Here is a 16,109-nt window from a genome sequence, read left to right as displayed (position 1 = left end):
GCTTTTTTTCTTTGTTTTGTTTCTGTTTTGTTTTGAGACAGAGTCTTGCTCTGTTGCCCAGGATGGAGTGCAGTGGTGCGATTTCGGCTCACTGCAACCTCTGCCCCCCAACTCCCGCCACCTGTTCAAGAGATTCTCCTGCCTCAGCCTTCCGATTAGCTGGGATTACAGGCGCCTGCCACCGTGCCCGGCTAATTTTTGTATTTTTAGTAGAGACGGGGTTTCACCATCTTGGCCCGGCTGGTCTTGAACTCCTGACCTTGTGATCCACCTTGGCCTTCCAAAGTGTTGGGATTACAGGCGTGAGCCACCGCACCCGGCCTTTTTGTTTTGTTTTGTTTTTGAGATGGAGTTTCACTCTTCTTGCCCAGGCTGGAGTGCAATGGTGCGATCTCGGCTCACCGCAACCTCTGCCTCCCAAGATCAAGCGATTCTCCTGCCTCAGCCTCCCAAGTAGCTGGGATTACAGGCAAAGGCCCCCACACCCAGCTAATTTTGTACTTTTAGTAGAGAAAGGGTTTCTCCATGTTGGTTAGGCTGGTCTTGAACTCCCGACCTCAGGTGATCCGCCCACCTCGGCCTCCCAAGGTGCTGGGATTACAGGCGTAAGCCACCATGCCTGGCCGTAGCTTATTTTTTTAATCCCTTTTTTTTAAATAGGCCCTTGTAGAAGACTCCTTATAGTTTCAAGCCATAGTTTGTGATGTCTCCTTTGACTTTGGCTTGCTATTTTGGGTTTTAGTTATTATGGCTTTTGTTTTAAAGGACCTGAAGGCCAATGAGTCACGGTTGAAGGACATTAACAAGGTAGCTGAAGACCTGGAGTCTGAAGGTCTTATGGCAGAGGAGGTGCAGGCTGTGCAACAACAGGTAGGTGTCTCCATCTTGGAGTGAGGCTCTGTTGCTGTAAGGATGCAGCTTTGTTCTTCCTATGTCTGTCATAGCCCAACAAGCAGTGTTTCATAGCACAGAATTGTGGCTTGACTGTAGGTCAGGTCCTCTATGTGACCAAAACCATTTTGATTAACTTCTTTATACCAATATCCCTCATCTCTATTTGGTTCTGGGGGGTCTTCTGTCTTCTCCGTAAGTCCATTAAATATTTAATGTTTATATAGCCATTAACTAATGGTAATTTCATAAGTTCCTCAAAGAAAAGGTTTATGTATAAATACTTGAAGTTCTGCTGGACATTTGGACTGGCATTTCCATTTGTCTTTTTGGAATTCTCTCCTGTGTTTCCAGGTTTGACCATAATGAGTATTCTTGAGAGATGTGTATTTCTTCTAATAATAAAACTGGTTTCTCTCTCTCCTTGTAGGAAGTGTATGGCATGATGCCCAGGGTAAGTTTCGGGTACTGTGTGTGGATCTTGAACATGAGAAGGGTTTAAACTTTGGTAAGAATATCCAGGCCAAGAACTTCATCAGAATTGCTGTTCCTTAACCTCCGATGCCTTTTGTGTGTAAAGATTTGTGGAAAACACCAAAAATTGATTTCTTTTTTTTTGAGACAGAGTCTCACTCTGTCACCCAGACTAGAGTGCAGTGGTGTGATCTTGGCTCACTGCAACCTCCACCTCCCAGGTTCAAGCGATTCTCCCATCTCAGCTTCCTGAGTAGCTGGAATTCCAGGCGTGTGGCATCACACCCAGCTAATTTTTGTATTTTTAGTACAGACGGGGTTTCACCATGTTGTCCAGGCTAGTCTCGAACTCCCAACCTCAGGTGATCCGCCCACGTCAGCTTCCCAGAGTGCTGGGATTACAGACGTGAGCCACCACTTCTGGCCCAGAAATTGATTTCTACTTACCATTCTTCAAAAGACAAAAAAATGTTGGGTTTTTTTTGTTTGTTTTGTTTGTAAGAGATAGGGTCTTGCTTTGTTGTCCAGACTGGAGGTCAGTGGCTTTTCACAGCTACAGTTATAGCCTACTGCAGCCTCGAACTCCTGGCCTCAAGCAATCCTCCCACTTCAATCTCCCAATTATCTAGGACAACAGGCATGCAACACAAAGCGCAGCTCTTTAAAAAAAAAAAAAAAAGTCTTTATCTCTTCAGTTTTCTAAAACTTCTTCTATAGCTATCTTTAGGTTTGTTTATTACCCCTTTGCAGACAATCTTATGAGTACAACATAAAGAAAAGTTGGTGGTTTTCTTATTAAATTTCTTTATTCTCTCCATTTCTTCTACTGGATAAAAAGTTGGAATTTGTCTCTCCTGTTTGTTGGCTTAATTTTTCTTAACTAGCCTTGAAGTTTGTTACCAGCCAAACTATGGAGGGAGAATGCTGTTTTGATTAGTGTATTAATATCTGGGATCTCCCCTGGGGGAAACTAGAGTCATTAACTGGAAAGGTCAGGTGCTTTGTTGTTTCATGCTCAATTGCATGGCTGCCTAAATTACTCTTTCTCTGAATAGGATGAAACTGATCCCAAGACAGCCTCCCCGTGGAAGGTAAGGACTCTTTTGCAAATTATTGTTTTCAGGAGTTTTGTGAGAGCATGAAATATGTTGTGTCCTTTTCTGGTGTGCCTTTCTCTGAATATTCAGCTTGTCTTAAGTCTTTAGTCATTTCTGGACTTGTTTGGGGTGGTTTCTTTCTGAATCTGTTATCTCTTAAAATGTGATGCTTAATATACAAAAGCAGAGTGTCTACGTCAAATGCTCAGTACAGTTAGGTTGCATTGATTACCCATGTTGGTGCAGCATATGCTGCAGCAGGGAGCACTGTGTGGTTGGCAGGGTCCCACCAGTAAGAGGCAGTCCAAAGGGAAATGACGTGAACACGAGAACAACTGCACCCGTAAAGGAGGGCAGGCCTTCATTCACCATTTGCTTGGCCTCTATCCTGTGGCCCAAGAAAGGCTTCAGAGATGCCCGATGCAGAGATGTAAAGGGAGGAATGAGATGTTTCCCCACTACAGTAGACATTTTTCTGGACAAATCCAGGTGTGAATATGGCTTAACCAGAATGGGCCATCCCTGACCAAGAATACAGGGGAAAAGGTGTTTGTTTTGTTTGTTTGTTTGTTTGTTTGTTTGTGATGGAGTCTTGCCCTGTCAGCCAGGCTGGAGTGTGGTGGCGCAATCTCCGCTCACTGCAACCTCTGCCTCCCTAGTTCAAGCAATTCTCCTGCCTCAGCCTCCCAAGTAGCTGGGACTACAGGCATGTGCTACCATGCCTGGCTAATTTTTGTGTTTTTAGTAGAGACAGGGTTTCGCCATGTTGGCCAGGGTAGTCTTTAACTCCTGACCACAGGTGATCCACCCGCCTCAACCTTCCGAAGTGTTGAGATTACAGGCCTGAGCCACAGCGCCCAGCCAGGGAGAAGGTTTTTTTTGTTTTTGTTTTTTGTTGTTTTTTTTGAGACGGAGTCTAGCTCTGTTGCCCAAGCTGGAATGCAGTGGCATGATCTGAGCTCGCTGCAACCTCTGCTTCCCAGATTCAAGCGATCCTCCTTCCTCAGCTCCCCCTAGTAGCTGGGATTACAGGCATGCACCACCATGCCTGCTAATTTTTGTATTTTCAGAAGAGTTAGTGTTTCGCCACATTGGCCAGGCTGGTCTCAAACTCCTGACCTCAGGTGATCCGCCCACCTCGGCCTCCCAAAGTGTTGGGATTACTGGCCCGGCTGAGGTTTTTTATGTGATACATTTATAGCTGTGATTGTGTAACTGGTTGCGTGTGTCTCAGTTCTAGCATCTTCCCTCCTGACCCAGCTCTTCAGGAATACATCACTTAAGTTATAGGCAAGTTAGAGAGCAGATTCTGACTTTATAAAAGTAGATCTTTTGGCTAGGTGTGGTGGCTCACACCTATAATCCCAGCATTGCGGGAGGCTGAGACAGGTCGATGAGCCCAGGAATTGGAGACCAGCCTGGGCAACATGGCGAAACCCCGGCTCTACAAAAAACAAAACAAAACAAAAAAAGTTTTAAAAAGAAAAAAGAAAGTAGGTCTTCTCCTCGTTAGTACAATGGTGAGTTGACAAGCAGATAAAAAAAAGTAAAATTTTTAAAAGTGTATCCCCAGAAATATGAAGAAAGCATGAAAACCTTAAAACAAAAAGCCTCCCCCCAACAACCCTTCCATGTCCACCTTTGAACCCGCTCAGTCACCTTGTCTGACCTCTCCTGAGGACCTAGGCTGAGAGGGATTTGTGTCTTGTGGCCTCCTTCCCTGACTGGCTCTGACTATCCTCCTTGTTAAGTAGGTTTCTAATTGGGCCAGGCATGGGGGGTATACTTTTCCTTCTATTCAGCTCTCTCTCCTTTTCTCACTCTTCGCTTTTCTTACATAGCAAAACTTGATCATTGATTATATGAATGGGCAACAGCCTTACTTACGCCCTCAGCAGAATGTTTCTGATAACATAAGTATTCTTTCAGAAGTTTATTTTAGATACCTTTATAAATCCCAGTACCTCTTACTGGAGACAGTGGGTCCACCTTCTGACTCCTATAAACACACCAGTTGAAAATGCCACCTAGGGATGCCATGAGGACGTCTGCATCCAGGCTCAGCCATCTTGGCCTCCTTTTTTTTTTTTTTTTTTTTTTGTGAGACAGAGTTTTGCTCTTTCACCCAGGCTGGAGTGCAGTGGCGTGATCTCAGCTCACTGCAACCTCTGCCTCCTGGGTTCAAGCAGTTCTCCCGCCTCAGCCTCCTGTGTAGCTGGGATTACAGGCACCCGCCACCATGCCCAGCTAATTTTTATATTTTTGGTAGAGACGGGGTTTCACCATGTTGGCCAGGCTGGTCTTGATCTCCTAACCTCAGGTGATCCACCCGCCTTGGCCTCCCAAAGTGCTGGGATTACAGTCGTGAGCCACCATGCCCTGCCTCTTGTTCTTTACTCAAAGGGTTGTGAGCATTGTAACCTGGGCCAATTTGAGTTTCTTTCCAGTGAATTGGATGGACTGTAAGATCCTAAGGGACTTTATTTATTTGTTTTTTTTTAATTTTATTTATTTATTTATTTATTTTTGAGACGGAGTCTTGCTCTGTTGCCCAGGCTGGAGTGCAGTGGCACAATCTCAGCTCACTGCAACCTCTGCCTCCCAGGTTCAAGCGATTCTCCTGCCTCAGCCTCCTAAGTAGCTGGGATTACAGGCTCACACCACTGTGCCCAGCTAATTTTTGTATTTTTAGTGGAGACAGGGTTTCACCATGTTGGTCAGGCTGGTGTCAAACTCGTGACCTCAGGTGATCTACCCACCTCGGCCTCCGGAAGTGCTGGGATTACAGGCGTGAGCCACCGTGCCTAGCCCTAAGGGACTTTAGATTTTTATAAGGATCTATATTGTTGACAGCTATATTGTTGAAATGTACATTGTTGAAAGCTAATTCACTGCTTTATTTTTTCCCTCTGGTAAAGCCGTTGCCCTTCAATGGGGATACTGTTAAAAAGAACAACAACCCAATAACTATAATTAGAAATGAAAGTGATTATTAGTGCTCCTGACTGTTAAATAGTCTCAGCTGCCAGCATTTGTTAAATTAGGGTTTGTTTTTTCTTTTTCTGGAATATTCTCCTGTAGTATAGACAAGAAAATGATATTAATCATTAGTCTTTTAGGTATTTTTCTGTCCAGCTAGCTGCTGAAATTGTGATTTTTACCATTCTCTTTTCACTCTTCATCAGATAAAATTAATTACTGAGCTGAGTCTAATTGTGCATTTTGGGTATTTTCATGACCTTCTAGTAGTTGATACTTCTACTGATGTCTCTGTTAAGAATGTTGCCAGTATCCCTTTAAGGTAATTTGGGTTGATCACAGGGACCTAGTCAATGACACTTGCAGCTCAGATCTCTAATTGCCAGGCACTTGATTAGTTTTGCCTTCTGCTTTCCTCCCTACCTAGTCTGCTCGTCTGATGGTTCACACCGTGGCCACCTTTAATTCCATCAAGGTAAGAAGCAGTGACCAGCTCCCCATCTCCCCTGGTTTTCTCCACTATCTTCCTTCCCTGTCTACAGTAGAGCTCTTGTTCTTGTCAACCGGGTGAACTGTGACATATCTCACTCTCCTGGGTCCAAGCATGTCCTAAGTAAACATCAGCATGCTCATGGTCGCTGGGTAGCTTGGTGGCTTTCCTGTCAAGAGCCCTCCAGGGAAGGCAGCAAGCCTTCCCTCTGATTTCCAGTAGGTCAGGGAGCTAGAAGGAGCACAGTCTCAGGAAAGCAGTGAGTGGCTCCCTTGCCGCCTGCAGTGCGAGGTCCTGTAGCATACTGGCTCTTCCCAGGCCTGCTGTGGCCTGTGAGGCTGCTGGTCGGGTGTTGGGAGGCAGCGAGCGCTGGGATTTCTCCACGCAGCTGTGATTTAGGAAGCAGTTGCTAACTGCCAGGCCCCAGGCTAGGAGATGAGAGTAAGGAAGAGTCAGCTATGTCTCCTGCTGCCTCAGAGGGGATGCCTAGGTCAGGTGTTTGTGGGTGTTGAAGCTGTCAGGCACAGCTAGTTTTGGCTTGGCTCTGACTGGAATGTTGTATACTAATTTATTCAGCGAGGAAGGTTGGAAACAGGAAATTTTATGTGCCCTAGCATCTCCTTCAAGCAAAGTCATTTTCCCAAAGTCTGACTGGGAGCATGACGAGAGGCAGTGCAATGGAGCTGATGTTTTGCTGTCCTGCAGGAGCTGAATGAGCGCTGGCGGTCCCTACAGCAGCTGGCCGAGGAACGGAGCCAGCTCTTGGGCAGTGCCCATGAAGTACAGAGGTTCCACAGGTGAGGGGTGAACCCTGGGCTGGGAGAGGGAGAAACAGGTGACTGCTAGTTCCTGACAGCCCCCAAGCTTGCTGAGTGAGATCCTATAGGAACGGCTGGCTCTTGTTGATGTTTACATCTGACACAGGGTGGATGCTCAGTAAATCCTGCTAAGTGAATTATTTTGCTTTTTAGAGTTATTGGTGGTAGCCACAGACAAATATACAAATGTCAGCTAAATAAATTTTCTTAGGCCAGGCCTGGTGGCTCATGCCTGTAATCCCAGCACTTTGGAAGGCCAAGGCAGGCAGCTCACCTGAGGTCAGGAGTTTGAGACCAGCCTGACCAACATGGGGAAAACCCACCTCTACTAAAAATAAAAAGATAACTGGGCGTGGTGGCGAGTGCCTGTAATCCTAGCTACTTGGTAGGCTGAGGCAGGAGAATCGCTTGAACCCGGTGGGGGTGGAGGTTGCAGTGAGCCAAGATTGTGCATTGTGCTCCAGCCTAGGTGACAAGAACGAAACTCCGTCTCAATAAATAAATAAATAAATAAATAAAATTTTTTTAGTGTCTGTCCTGTAATCAAGGCGATTGTACTCAGCATTTCTTAACGTAAATGTGTCTCCCCTTTAGAGATGCTGATGAAACCAAAGAATGGATTGAAGAGAAGAATCAAGCTCTAAACACAGACAATTATGGACATGATCTCGCCAGTGTGCAGGCCCTGCAACGCAAGCATGAGGGCTTTGAGAGGGACCTTGCAGCTCTCGGTGACAAGGTGAGAGGACCCAAAGTCATCTTCTGGCATTTTTGCCCCAGAAAGAGAAGTCTTCTGTTCTGCAGAGCACACCCCCTTACTGCAAGCTCATTCACCACTTTGTTCCCATAGGTAAACTCCCTTGGTGAAACAGCAGAGCGCCTGATCCAGTCCCATCCCGAGTCAGCAGAGGACCTCCAGGAAAAGTGCACAGAGTTAAACCAGGCCTGGAGCAGCCTGGGGAAACGTGCAGATCAGCGCAAGGCGAAGTTGGGCGACTCCCACGACCTGCAGCGCTTTCTTAGCGATTTCCGGTACGGAGCTACGTTCACTCAGACCTCTGGAACATAGAGCCTTCTTTGCAGGGGTCATTTTTATTGTGAAAGTAGCACATGCTCATCTGGGTACAATGGCTCACACCTATAATCCCAGCACTTTGGGAGGCCGAGGCAAGCGGATCGCTTGAACTCAGATGTCGGAGACCAGCCTGGGATACATGGCAAAACACTTTGGCTATTGTAAAATTTTAAATTTTAATTTAAGAATTAAAAACCTCCGGGCACAGTGGCTCACGCCTGTAATCCCAGCACTTTGGGGAGACCAAGGCGGGCGGATCACCTGAGGTCAAGAGTTCAAGACCAGCCTAGCCAACATGGCGAAACCATGTTTCTACTAAAAGTACAAAAATTATCTGGGCATGGTGGCAGACACCTGTAATCCCAGCTACTCAGGAGGCTGAGGCAGGAGAATCACTTGAATCTGAGAGGCGGAGGTTGCAATGAGCCGAGATCGTGCCACTGCATTCCAGCCCGGGTGACAAGAGTGAGACTCAATCTCAAAAAAAAAAAGAAAAAATTAAAAACAGAAAAAAGTAGTACGTAATCAATGTAAAATAGTCAAACTACTGAATTCCAGATTGTTAAAAATAATTCTCCACAGCCAGGCTTACGTCTGTAATCTCAGCACTTTGGGAAGCCAAGGCAGGTGGATCACGAGGTCAGGAGTTCAAGACCAGCCTGGCCAACATGGTGAAACCCCATCTGTACTAAAAATACAAACATTAGCCAGGCATGGTGGCACGCACCTGTAATTCCAGCTACTCGGGAGGCTGAGGTAGGAGAATCACTTGAACCCGGGAGGCGGAGGTTGCAGTAAGCTGAGACCGTACCACTGTACTCTAGCCTGGGCGATGGAGCAAGACTGCCTCAAAAAAAAAAAAAACAAGTCTCTGCTTTCCTATCCAAGTACAGGCGTACGCCCTCTCATCCCCTTGCCGTATGACATTATATTTTTCCCTAGACATACATATATGTGTGTCTCTTGTTGCCCAGGCTGGAGTGCAATGGCACAATCTTGGCTCATTGCAACCTCCGCCTCCCGGATTCAAGCGATTATCCTGCCTCAGTCTCCCGAATAGCTGGGATCACAGGCATGCACCACCAAGCCCGGCTAATTTTGTATTTTTTTTCAGTAGAGATGGGGTTTCTCCATGTTGTCCAGGCTGGTCTTGTACTCCTGACCTCAGGTGATCCACCCACCTCAGCCTCCCAAAGTGGTGGGATGAGGCGTGAGCCACCATGTCCGGCCTTTTTTTTTTTTTTGAGACAGGATCTGGCTCTGTTGCCCAGGCTGGAGTGCAGTGGCCCAATCATTGCTCACCGCACCCTCAACTTCCCAGGCTCAAGTGATCCGTCTGCATCAGCTTCCCATGTAGCTGGTACCATAGGCATGTACCACCACACCTGGCTAGTTTTTATATTTTTAGTAGAGACTAGGTCTCACTGTGTTGCCCAGGCTGGTCTCAAATTCCTGGGCTCAAATGATCCTCTCGCCTCAGCCTCCCAAAGTGCTGAGATTTCAAGCATGAGCCACTTCACCTGGCCTATGTCTTACCTGGCATTAATGTCATTAGGACACTAGGCCAGTTGTCTTAAAATGTCCCGCAATCTTGTACCTCTGCCTTTTTAATGACTACACAGCAATCCACTGGATGGGCGATTTATGACTTGTTCAACAGTAGCCATTGAGGACAGACACTTATTTTGTCTTTTTTTGTGCTCTTTAACAATATTATTTTACACACACACTTGCACACTTGTGGTGCTTGTATCTGTTAGCTGGGGCATCTCCCCTGCTGCAGTGGGAGTAGGCAGATGCTGCTTTCTTTCACAGGCCTCTGGGAGGAGGTCCCAGTTGGCAGTTAGTTTTCTTTTTCTTTTTATTGAGGTAAGGGCCACACAACATATAATTAACCACTTTAAAATGTGCAATCCATGACATTTAATGGATTCACAGTGTTGTGCAGCCACTCCTCTCTAGCTTTGAAACATTTTCATTGCCCTAGAATAACATCCCTTAACTAATCACCCCCTCTTCTCTCTTCCCCACCCACTCGGAATCCTTTATCTGCTTTCTGCGTCCATGGATTTGCCTCTTTTGGACATATCATATAAAAGGAATCATACCATATCTGACCTTACACACTCAGTTTTGTGCCCTTGTGCTTGCACAGCTGTGAGAAACTGGATCAAATGCATGCACAGGCCTAGGGCTTCAAGGGTTAATCCTAAAGAAAGGCTTTTTCTTTTTTTTAGAGACAAGATTTCACCACATTGCCCAAGCTGGTCTGGAATTTGTGAGCTCAAGTGATCCTCCTGCCTCAGCCTCCCAAAGTGCTAGGATTACGGGCGTGAGCCACCATGCCCGGCCAACAAAGCCTTTTTCATTTGAAGCTATCAAAGACTTAATTGTAGCTAGAACTTGTTATTCTGGAGGGTGAAAAGATCTTAATTATAAACTTACTGACTTTTCCTCCAAGAAATTCGGACTTTTAAAAAAATAACTCAACAATGGCTGGGCACAGTGGCTAATGCCTGTAATCCCAGCACGTTGGGAGGCCGAGGTGGGTGGATCACAAGGTCAGGAGATCGAGACCATTCTGGCTAACACGGTGAAACCCCATCTTTACTAAAAATACAAAAACATTAGCCAGGAACGGTGGCAGATGCCTGTAGTCCCAGCTACTCGGGAGGCTGAGGCAGGAGAGTGGCGTGAACCCGGGAGGCGGAGGTGGAGCTTGCAGTGAGCCAAGATTGCACTACTGCACTCCAGCCTGGGCGACAGAGCGAGACTCCGTCTCAAAAAAAAAAACACCTCAAGAAGAACAAGAAGTTTTGAAACACTTTGCCCAAAGACCTAGCCTCATTCAGTAGATTAGATTAATCCAAGATAACTTTCTGAGGCAAGAATTATGTCATTCCCTGTTTTCCTGGGCAGAAGATCTCCTTACCAGGTAATATAATAGCTATTTTTCTGGGGTTCTGGTTTCCAGGGACCTCATGTCTTGGATCAATGGAATACGGGGGTTGGTGTCCTCAGATGAGCTAGCCAAGGATGTCACCGGAGCTGAGGCGTTGCTGGAGCGACACCAGGTGGGTGGACCTGCCTGCTGAGTAGCAAAGACGTGACTGCTCTGCAGGGCCCTGGAGGCCTCATTCCCTCCTTTTGTGGTGAGTCGATAGTTGACATCAGAGTGGGCATCTGCTGCCAGTTACCTAATCCCTTCCCTCCTTTTGGCAGGAACACCGGACAGAAATTGATGCCAGGGCTGGCACTTTCCAGGCATTTGAGCAGTTTGGACAGCAGCTGTTGGCTCATGGACACTATGCCAGCCCTGAGATCAAGCAGAAACTTGATATTCTTGACCAGGAGCGTGCAGACCTGGAGAAGGCCTGGGTTCAGCGCAGGATGATGCTGGATCAGTGCCTTGAATTGCAGGTATGTGTGCTCCTGCTTTCTGACCAAGCGTTTCCTTGCTGAAGAGCCTCATTTTCTCACCTGCCTCTTGCCCTCTCTAAAGCTGTTCCATCGGGACTGTGAGCAAGCTGAGAACTGGATGGCTGCCCGGGAGGCTTTCTTGAATACCGAAGACAAAGGAGACTCACTGGACAGCGTAGAGGCTCTGATAAAAAAACATGAAGACTTTGACAAAGCAATTAATGTCCAGGTGAGGCCTCTGGACCATGGAGTCAGAGTCTGGATTTTTCCTCATTGACATCTGTTTCTTGGCTTATAGAGTCACTGTTATATCTCCAAGGAATACCTGCATTGTCTAAGAAAAATGTGTACATAAATAATCTTTAAAACTTATAGATTCTGATATTTCTGAGATTTTAATAATGGGGATGCCACAGGAAAAAAAAATTTTATTATCAAAGGGAGGAAAAACAAATGTGTAGGTAGGTAAAGGAATACATGAACAAACAACAAGGAAGATGTAAGACTCTTTGATTTATAAGTCACTTTGCTGTAAATCTGATAGCATTTTCCTATTATTAAGCTTAATTTTGTTCTGTTCTGATATTCTAACACCTGCCCCACCTAAGTGACCTGGAGACTCCTTGAGTTAAACTATACTCTAGTAATGACTGAAATCAAGCTTGCTTTTGGCGTTTTACACTCTTGGTTCTAAAGTGTCAGTGTATTCTGATCCTGCCACCAGCTAGTTCTCAGTCACCCAAAATAACTGTCCTTTTCTCAAGACCAGCAATCCAGGCAGGGCCCAGCTGCAGGCCCACCTTGACCTCACACCTTTGTTTTCTGACAGGAAGAGAAGATTGCTGCTCTGCAGGCCTTTGCCGACCAGCTCATCGCTGCCGGCCATTATGCCAAGGGAGACATTTCTAGCCGGCGCAATGAGGTCTTGGACAGGTGGGTGTCCTGTGGCACTGACATAGTCACCAGCCCTGAGAGGATACATCCCCTCATATGAAGGCCCAGTCCTGTTCTATCTCCCCACTTCCTTCTCCACGGTAAGATATGTTCTTGTTGGATCTCATGGTTTCACTCTTTCAGGTGGCGACGTCTGAAAGCCCAGATGATTGAGAAAAGGTCAAAGCTAGGAGAATCTCAAACCCTCCAACAGTTCAGCCGGGATGTGGATGAGATTGAGGCTTGGATCAGTGAAAAATTGCAGACAGCGAGTGATGAGTCATACAAGGATCCCACCAACATCCAGGTAAGCTGAAGTGACTGGGTGTTGTTCTTGATGTAGCCTTATGTTATTGAGTAGATTTTGTTAAAGCATTTATAAAACAAACTCCTTGCACCCATGGGAAGTCAGTGAAAAATGTTTTAGTAAGTCAAGCCAGTGGGAAAGCCCTACTCACGTTTCAGAGCCATTTAAAATTCGCCTTCCTCATTTGTCTCCATTAAAACCATTTCTGCTGTAGTCTATAGAATCCCCTTTCTATTACTTTAATATATTCTATTAAAGTCTATAGAATCCCCTTTCTATTACTGTTCCCAAATGCTGAGCTTCCCCGGGGAAGTATGACAAAATGAGTTTCTATTTAATAGCTGATATGTGTGTCCACATCAGTGTACTGAACTCTTATTCTTTTAATCTGTTTTTGTAGCTTTCCAAGCTGCTGGTAAGTTTTTAATTTTTTTAAGAGTTGTAGTTAAATGAGCTCCAGTATTTGTGTTCCTCTGCATAGATTATTGTTATTGTGGTCACAAGTCTGCTGGTGTCTCTTCATCCTTTTCATTTCTAATCATCCATTACATTCCATTCAAGTGTCCCTGTGGGATGTGGCTTTCTCTGTTGTAATTAGCCTGCAACGCCTTACTCCCCCCTCTCTCCCCCAGTTTATCACTTAGGCAAATTCTGTACAGTGTTTGATTTGCGGGGCAGTAGTTGACCACTTTCTTTCAAGGAGTGCTTCCTTTTGAAGATGGAATATCAGCTTCAGCTTTTTCTGTGTAGACCTTGGCTGAGACTTGCTATGAGCTCATGGTGTTCAGTGGCCCAGGCAAGGGAGGCCAGTCTGGTGTGAGGGTTTTAATGCATAGCCACTCAGGCATCCAGAGGTGCCAGTCAGGACAGGAATAGCTAGAGAACTGTAGAGAGACGTATGATCTATTAATACTTACAAATCTTCAAGGAATACAAATGAGAAGTTAAGATAAAAGCAGATATTACTCAACAGGTAGTGAAAGGAGACTTCTCAGTTAACATGTAGCTCAAAGTTGCTTAAGCGGGTGGAAAAAATGAAGATAGAGAAGAGAATAAATGGAATTTGAACCAAAGAGTGATCAGAACAAGGAACAGAAGAAGAAAGGAATGGGACTTTTGTCAGGATATCTGAGTGTTTGAGACCCTTTTTGTTCTTGCCTTTGGGATCAGGCAGTGAGAGAACGTAACAAGGACATTTCATGTTAGTGTTGAATTGAGCCAGATGGCTCCATCCTTTGACAGTTGCTGCCTCTGAAATGAAACATTTGATGCAGAATTCCCCAACACTACTGCCTTTTAGTTGTTGTTTTTTTTCCCCCAAATAACACTCTCCCCTGAGACCCTGCATTTCTCACCCAGCCAATTGTTTTTCCCAGAATTGTGGCACAGCTGCTATGTCCTTGCAATTGTCTCTTGTAGCATTTCAGTACCTTCTGTTTCTTTATGGATTCATAAAAACCGTATCAGGCACCCAGGATCAGGAGCCCATCCTTCTCGTAGCCCTTTCGTTTCCCAGAAAATAAATTCCTTCTTGCAGTCAAGCCTGGGTTCTGACAGTATCCCAGTGTTTTGATTAATGACAGCTACCAAAAGATAAATCAACAAAGCCAATGTCTGTAGTAGCTGTAGATTTCTCCTCTGTCAACAGAGGGATAAGACTGACCATCAAATATTATTTTGCTAGTTAATACAATTTATGTTATGAATTTTGCTTAATGGTGATTTCTGCTTTAGATGATGAAACGTCCGTATGAATCTCATTCATTAGAGCCTGTCTCCAAAAAGGAGAAAGCCATGGATGGAAATTGATGTACAAGCAGATTCAAAACTGAAGTTGGCCATTGCCATCTTCTGGAAAGTGCTAGAAAGTGTTTAATTCTAGGGCTTCACTCCCAAATAACTAGCATAGCTACTTCAAGAATTGATTTTTTGGCCGAGCTTGGTGGCTCATGCTTGTAATGCCAGAACTTTGGGAGGCCAGTGCGGCTCAATTGCTTGAGCTCAGGAAACCCCATCTCTACAAAAAATAGAAAAATTAGCCAGGTGTGGTAGCATGCACCCATGAGGCTGAGGTAGGAGGATTGCTTGAGCTCAAGAGGTTGAAGCTGCAGTGAGCTGAGACTGCGCCATTGCACTCCAGCCTGGGCAACTGAGCAAGACCCTGTCTCAAAAATAAGGACTTCTAACTCATCTACTCCTGAGCTAGTACATTTCCTTTCTCCTTTGTTAACTCCCCAAGAGATGAACCCTAAAATATTTCATACAAATTCCAATTGCCTTCTGTAAAAAACGTTGGCATTTACCCCAGTTATTTATGTTTGCTGCCACTCCCTCCCACTGAGAACCCCTTCCCTCCTAAAAAGACATAACCTAGCAGGAACTGGTTTGGAAAAAAAAATTTTTGGTATTTTTAGAGCAAGCACCAGAAGCACCAGGCTTTTGAAGCAGAGCTGCATGCCAATGCTGACCGGATCCGTGGGGTTATCGACATGGGCAACTCCCTCATTGAACGTGGAGCCTGCGCCGGCAGTGAGGATGCTGTCAAGGTATGGCCCACCAGCTCCCAGTGCCCGGGGAAGAACATGAGCAGCGTCACTATCAACCTGATATAATAACTTGGATTACAGTCTTAAGAAATTAAATGGATTAGAAGACTTTAGGCTGAATTACAGTTGGGGAATGCTAGTGAGAATGGCTCCTCTGAGTGTTTTCCACCCTCCTCTCTTAGAAGTTCTCAAATTGAGCTTTAGGAGAGGGAGGATTCTTCATAGATTTCATCTTCTTTTTGGCTCCCTTCTGTTCCCCAGGCCCGCCTGGCTGCCTTAGCTGACCAGTGGCAGTTCTTGGTGCAGAAGTCAGCTGAAAAGAGCCAGAAACTGAAAGAAGCCAACAAGCAGCAGAACTTCAACACAGGGATCAAGGACTTTGACTTCTGGCTGTCTGAGGTAACACTGAGTGGTTTCTCTTCCCACCAGTGGGGAATTTCTAGTCATTTGGGACAGTGGGTTCATCAGTGAGCCCAAAACCATGAAAAGGCAGGGCTCACCAGACACCCCTTTTGACAGAAACCTTTATTACATATGAGTTGCTGTAATGCTGTAAGGGATTGATGTGCAAAGGGAGTGAATATTTAGAGAAGAGAGCTGACTTGGAGTGGCACTTGGACTGCAGATCACTCATGTCCATAGGGAAGGCAAATAGAAAGAGATATGGATAGTTACACAGCGTGCAACTCTAACAAGCCTATGCCAGGATAGAAACCAAGATAGTAGCATCTAGGAAACCAGAGTCAGTCATGTATTCTCCTTGGAGAATGTTTGGAAAGCATAGATTATAAAAATATCATAGAGGTTTTAGTCAGGTGCGGTGGCTCACGCCTGTGATCCCAGCACTTCGGGAGGCCGAGGCAGGCGGATCACTTGAGGTCAGGAGTTCGAGACCAGCCTGACCAACATAGTGAAACCTTGTCTCTGCTAAAAATACAAAAATTAGCCGGGCATGGTGGCGTGCTCCTGTAATCCCAGCTACTCAGGAGGCTGAGCAGGAGAATCGCTTGAACCCAGGAGGTGGAGTTTGCAGTGAGCCGAGATCACACCGTTGCACTCCAGCCTGGGCGACAGAGCAA

The 16,109-nt window shown here is 45.7% G+C and overlaps 1 protein-coding gene across 20 annotated transcripts in view; it reads left to right on the top strand.

Moving 5' to 3' along the window:
• The window catches only part of SPTAN1 (spectrin alpha, non-erythrocytic 1), an 86,404-nt gene that overhangs the window by 48,302 nt on the left and 21,993 nt on the right, over positions 1-16,109 (top strand). For 13 of the 20 annotated variants that reach the window (XM_045373855.2, XM_074016361.1, XM_045373852.2 and 10 more), the window contains 15 exons: positions 766-870; positions 1,322-1,345; positions 2,421-2,456; positions 5,869-5,916; positions 6,637-6,728; positions 7,344-7,488; positions 7,600-7,781; positions 10,799-10,898; positions 11,047-11,244; positions 11,327-11,473; positions 12,074-12,177; positions 12,322-12,484; positions 12,885-12,899; positions 14,899-15,030; positions 15,292-15,429. In XM_045373855.2, coding sequence (XP_045229790.1) covers positions 766-870; positions 1,322-1,345; positions 2,421-2,456; positions 5,869-5,916; positions 6,637-6,728; positions 7,344-7,488; positions 7,600-7,781; positions 10,799-10,898; positions 11,047-11,244; positions 11,327-11,473; positions 12,074-12,177; positions 12,322-12,484; positions 12,885-12,899; positions 14,899-15,030; positions 15,292-15,429 — 1,629 coding nt within the window. The remainder of the gene's footprint in view (positions 1-765; positions 871-1,321; positions 1,346-2,420; positions 2,457-5,868; positions 5,917-6,636; positions 6,729-7,343; positions 7,489-7,599; positions 7,782-10,798; positions 10,899-11,046; positions 11,245-11,326; positions 11,474-12,073; positions 12,178-12,321; positions 12,485-12,884; positions 12,900-14,898; positions 15,031-15,291; positions 15,430-16,109) is intronic. The other 7 variants (XM_005580722.3, XM_005580719.4, XM_045373854.2 and 4 more) reach the window with 1 other exon arrangement.

Source organism: Macaca fascicularis, chromosome 15 (genome assembly GCF_037993035.2).
Source record: "Macaca fascicularis isolate 582-1 chromosome 15, T2T-MFA8v1.1".
Taxonomy (NCBI): Eukaryota; Metazoa; Chordata; class Mammalia; order Primates; family Cercopithecidae; genus Macaca; species Macaca fascicularis.
The sequence above is the reverse complement of the archived record's forward strand: the minus strand, read 5'-3'. Positions and strand labels throughout refer to the sequence as shown.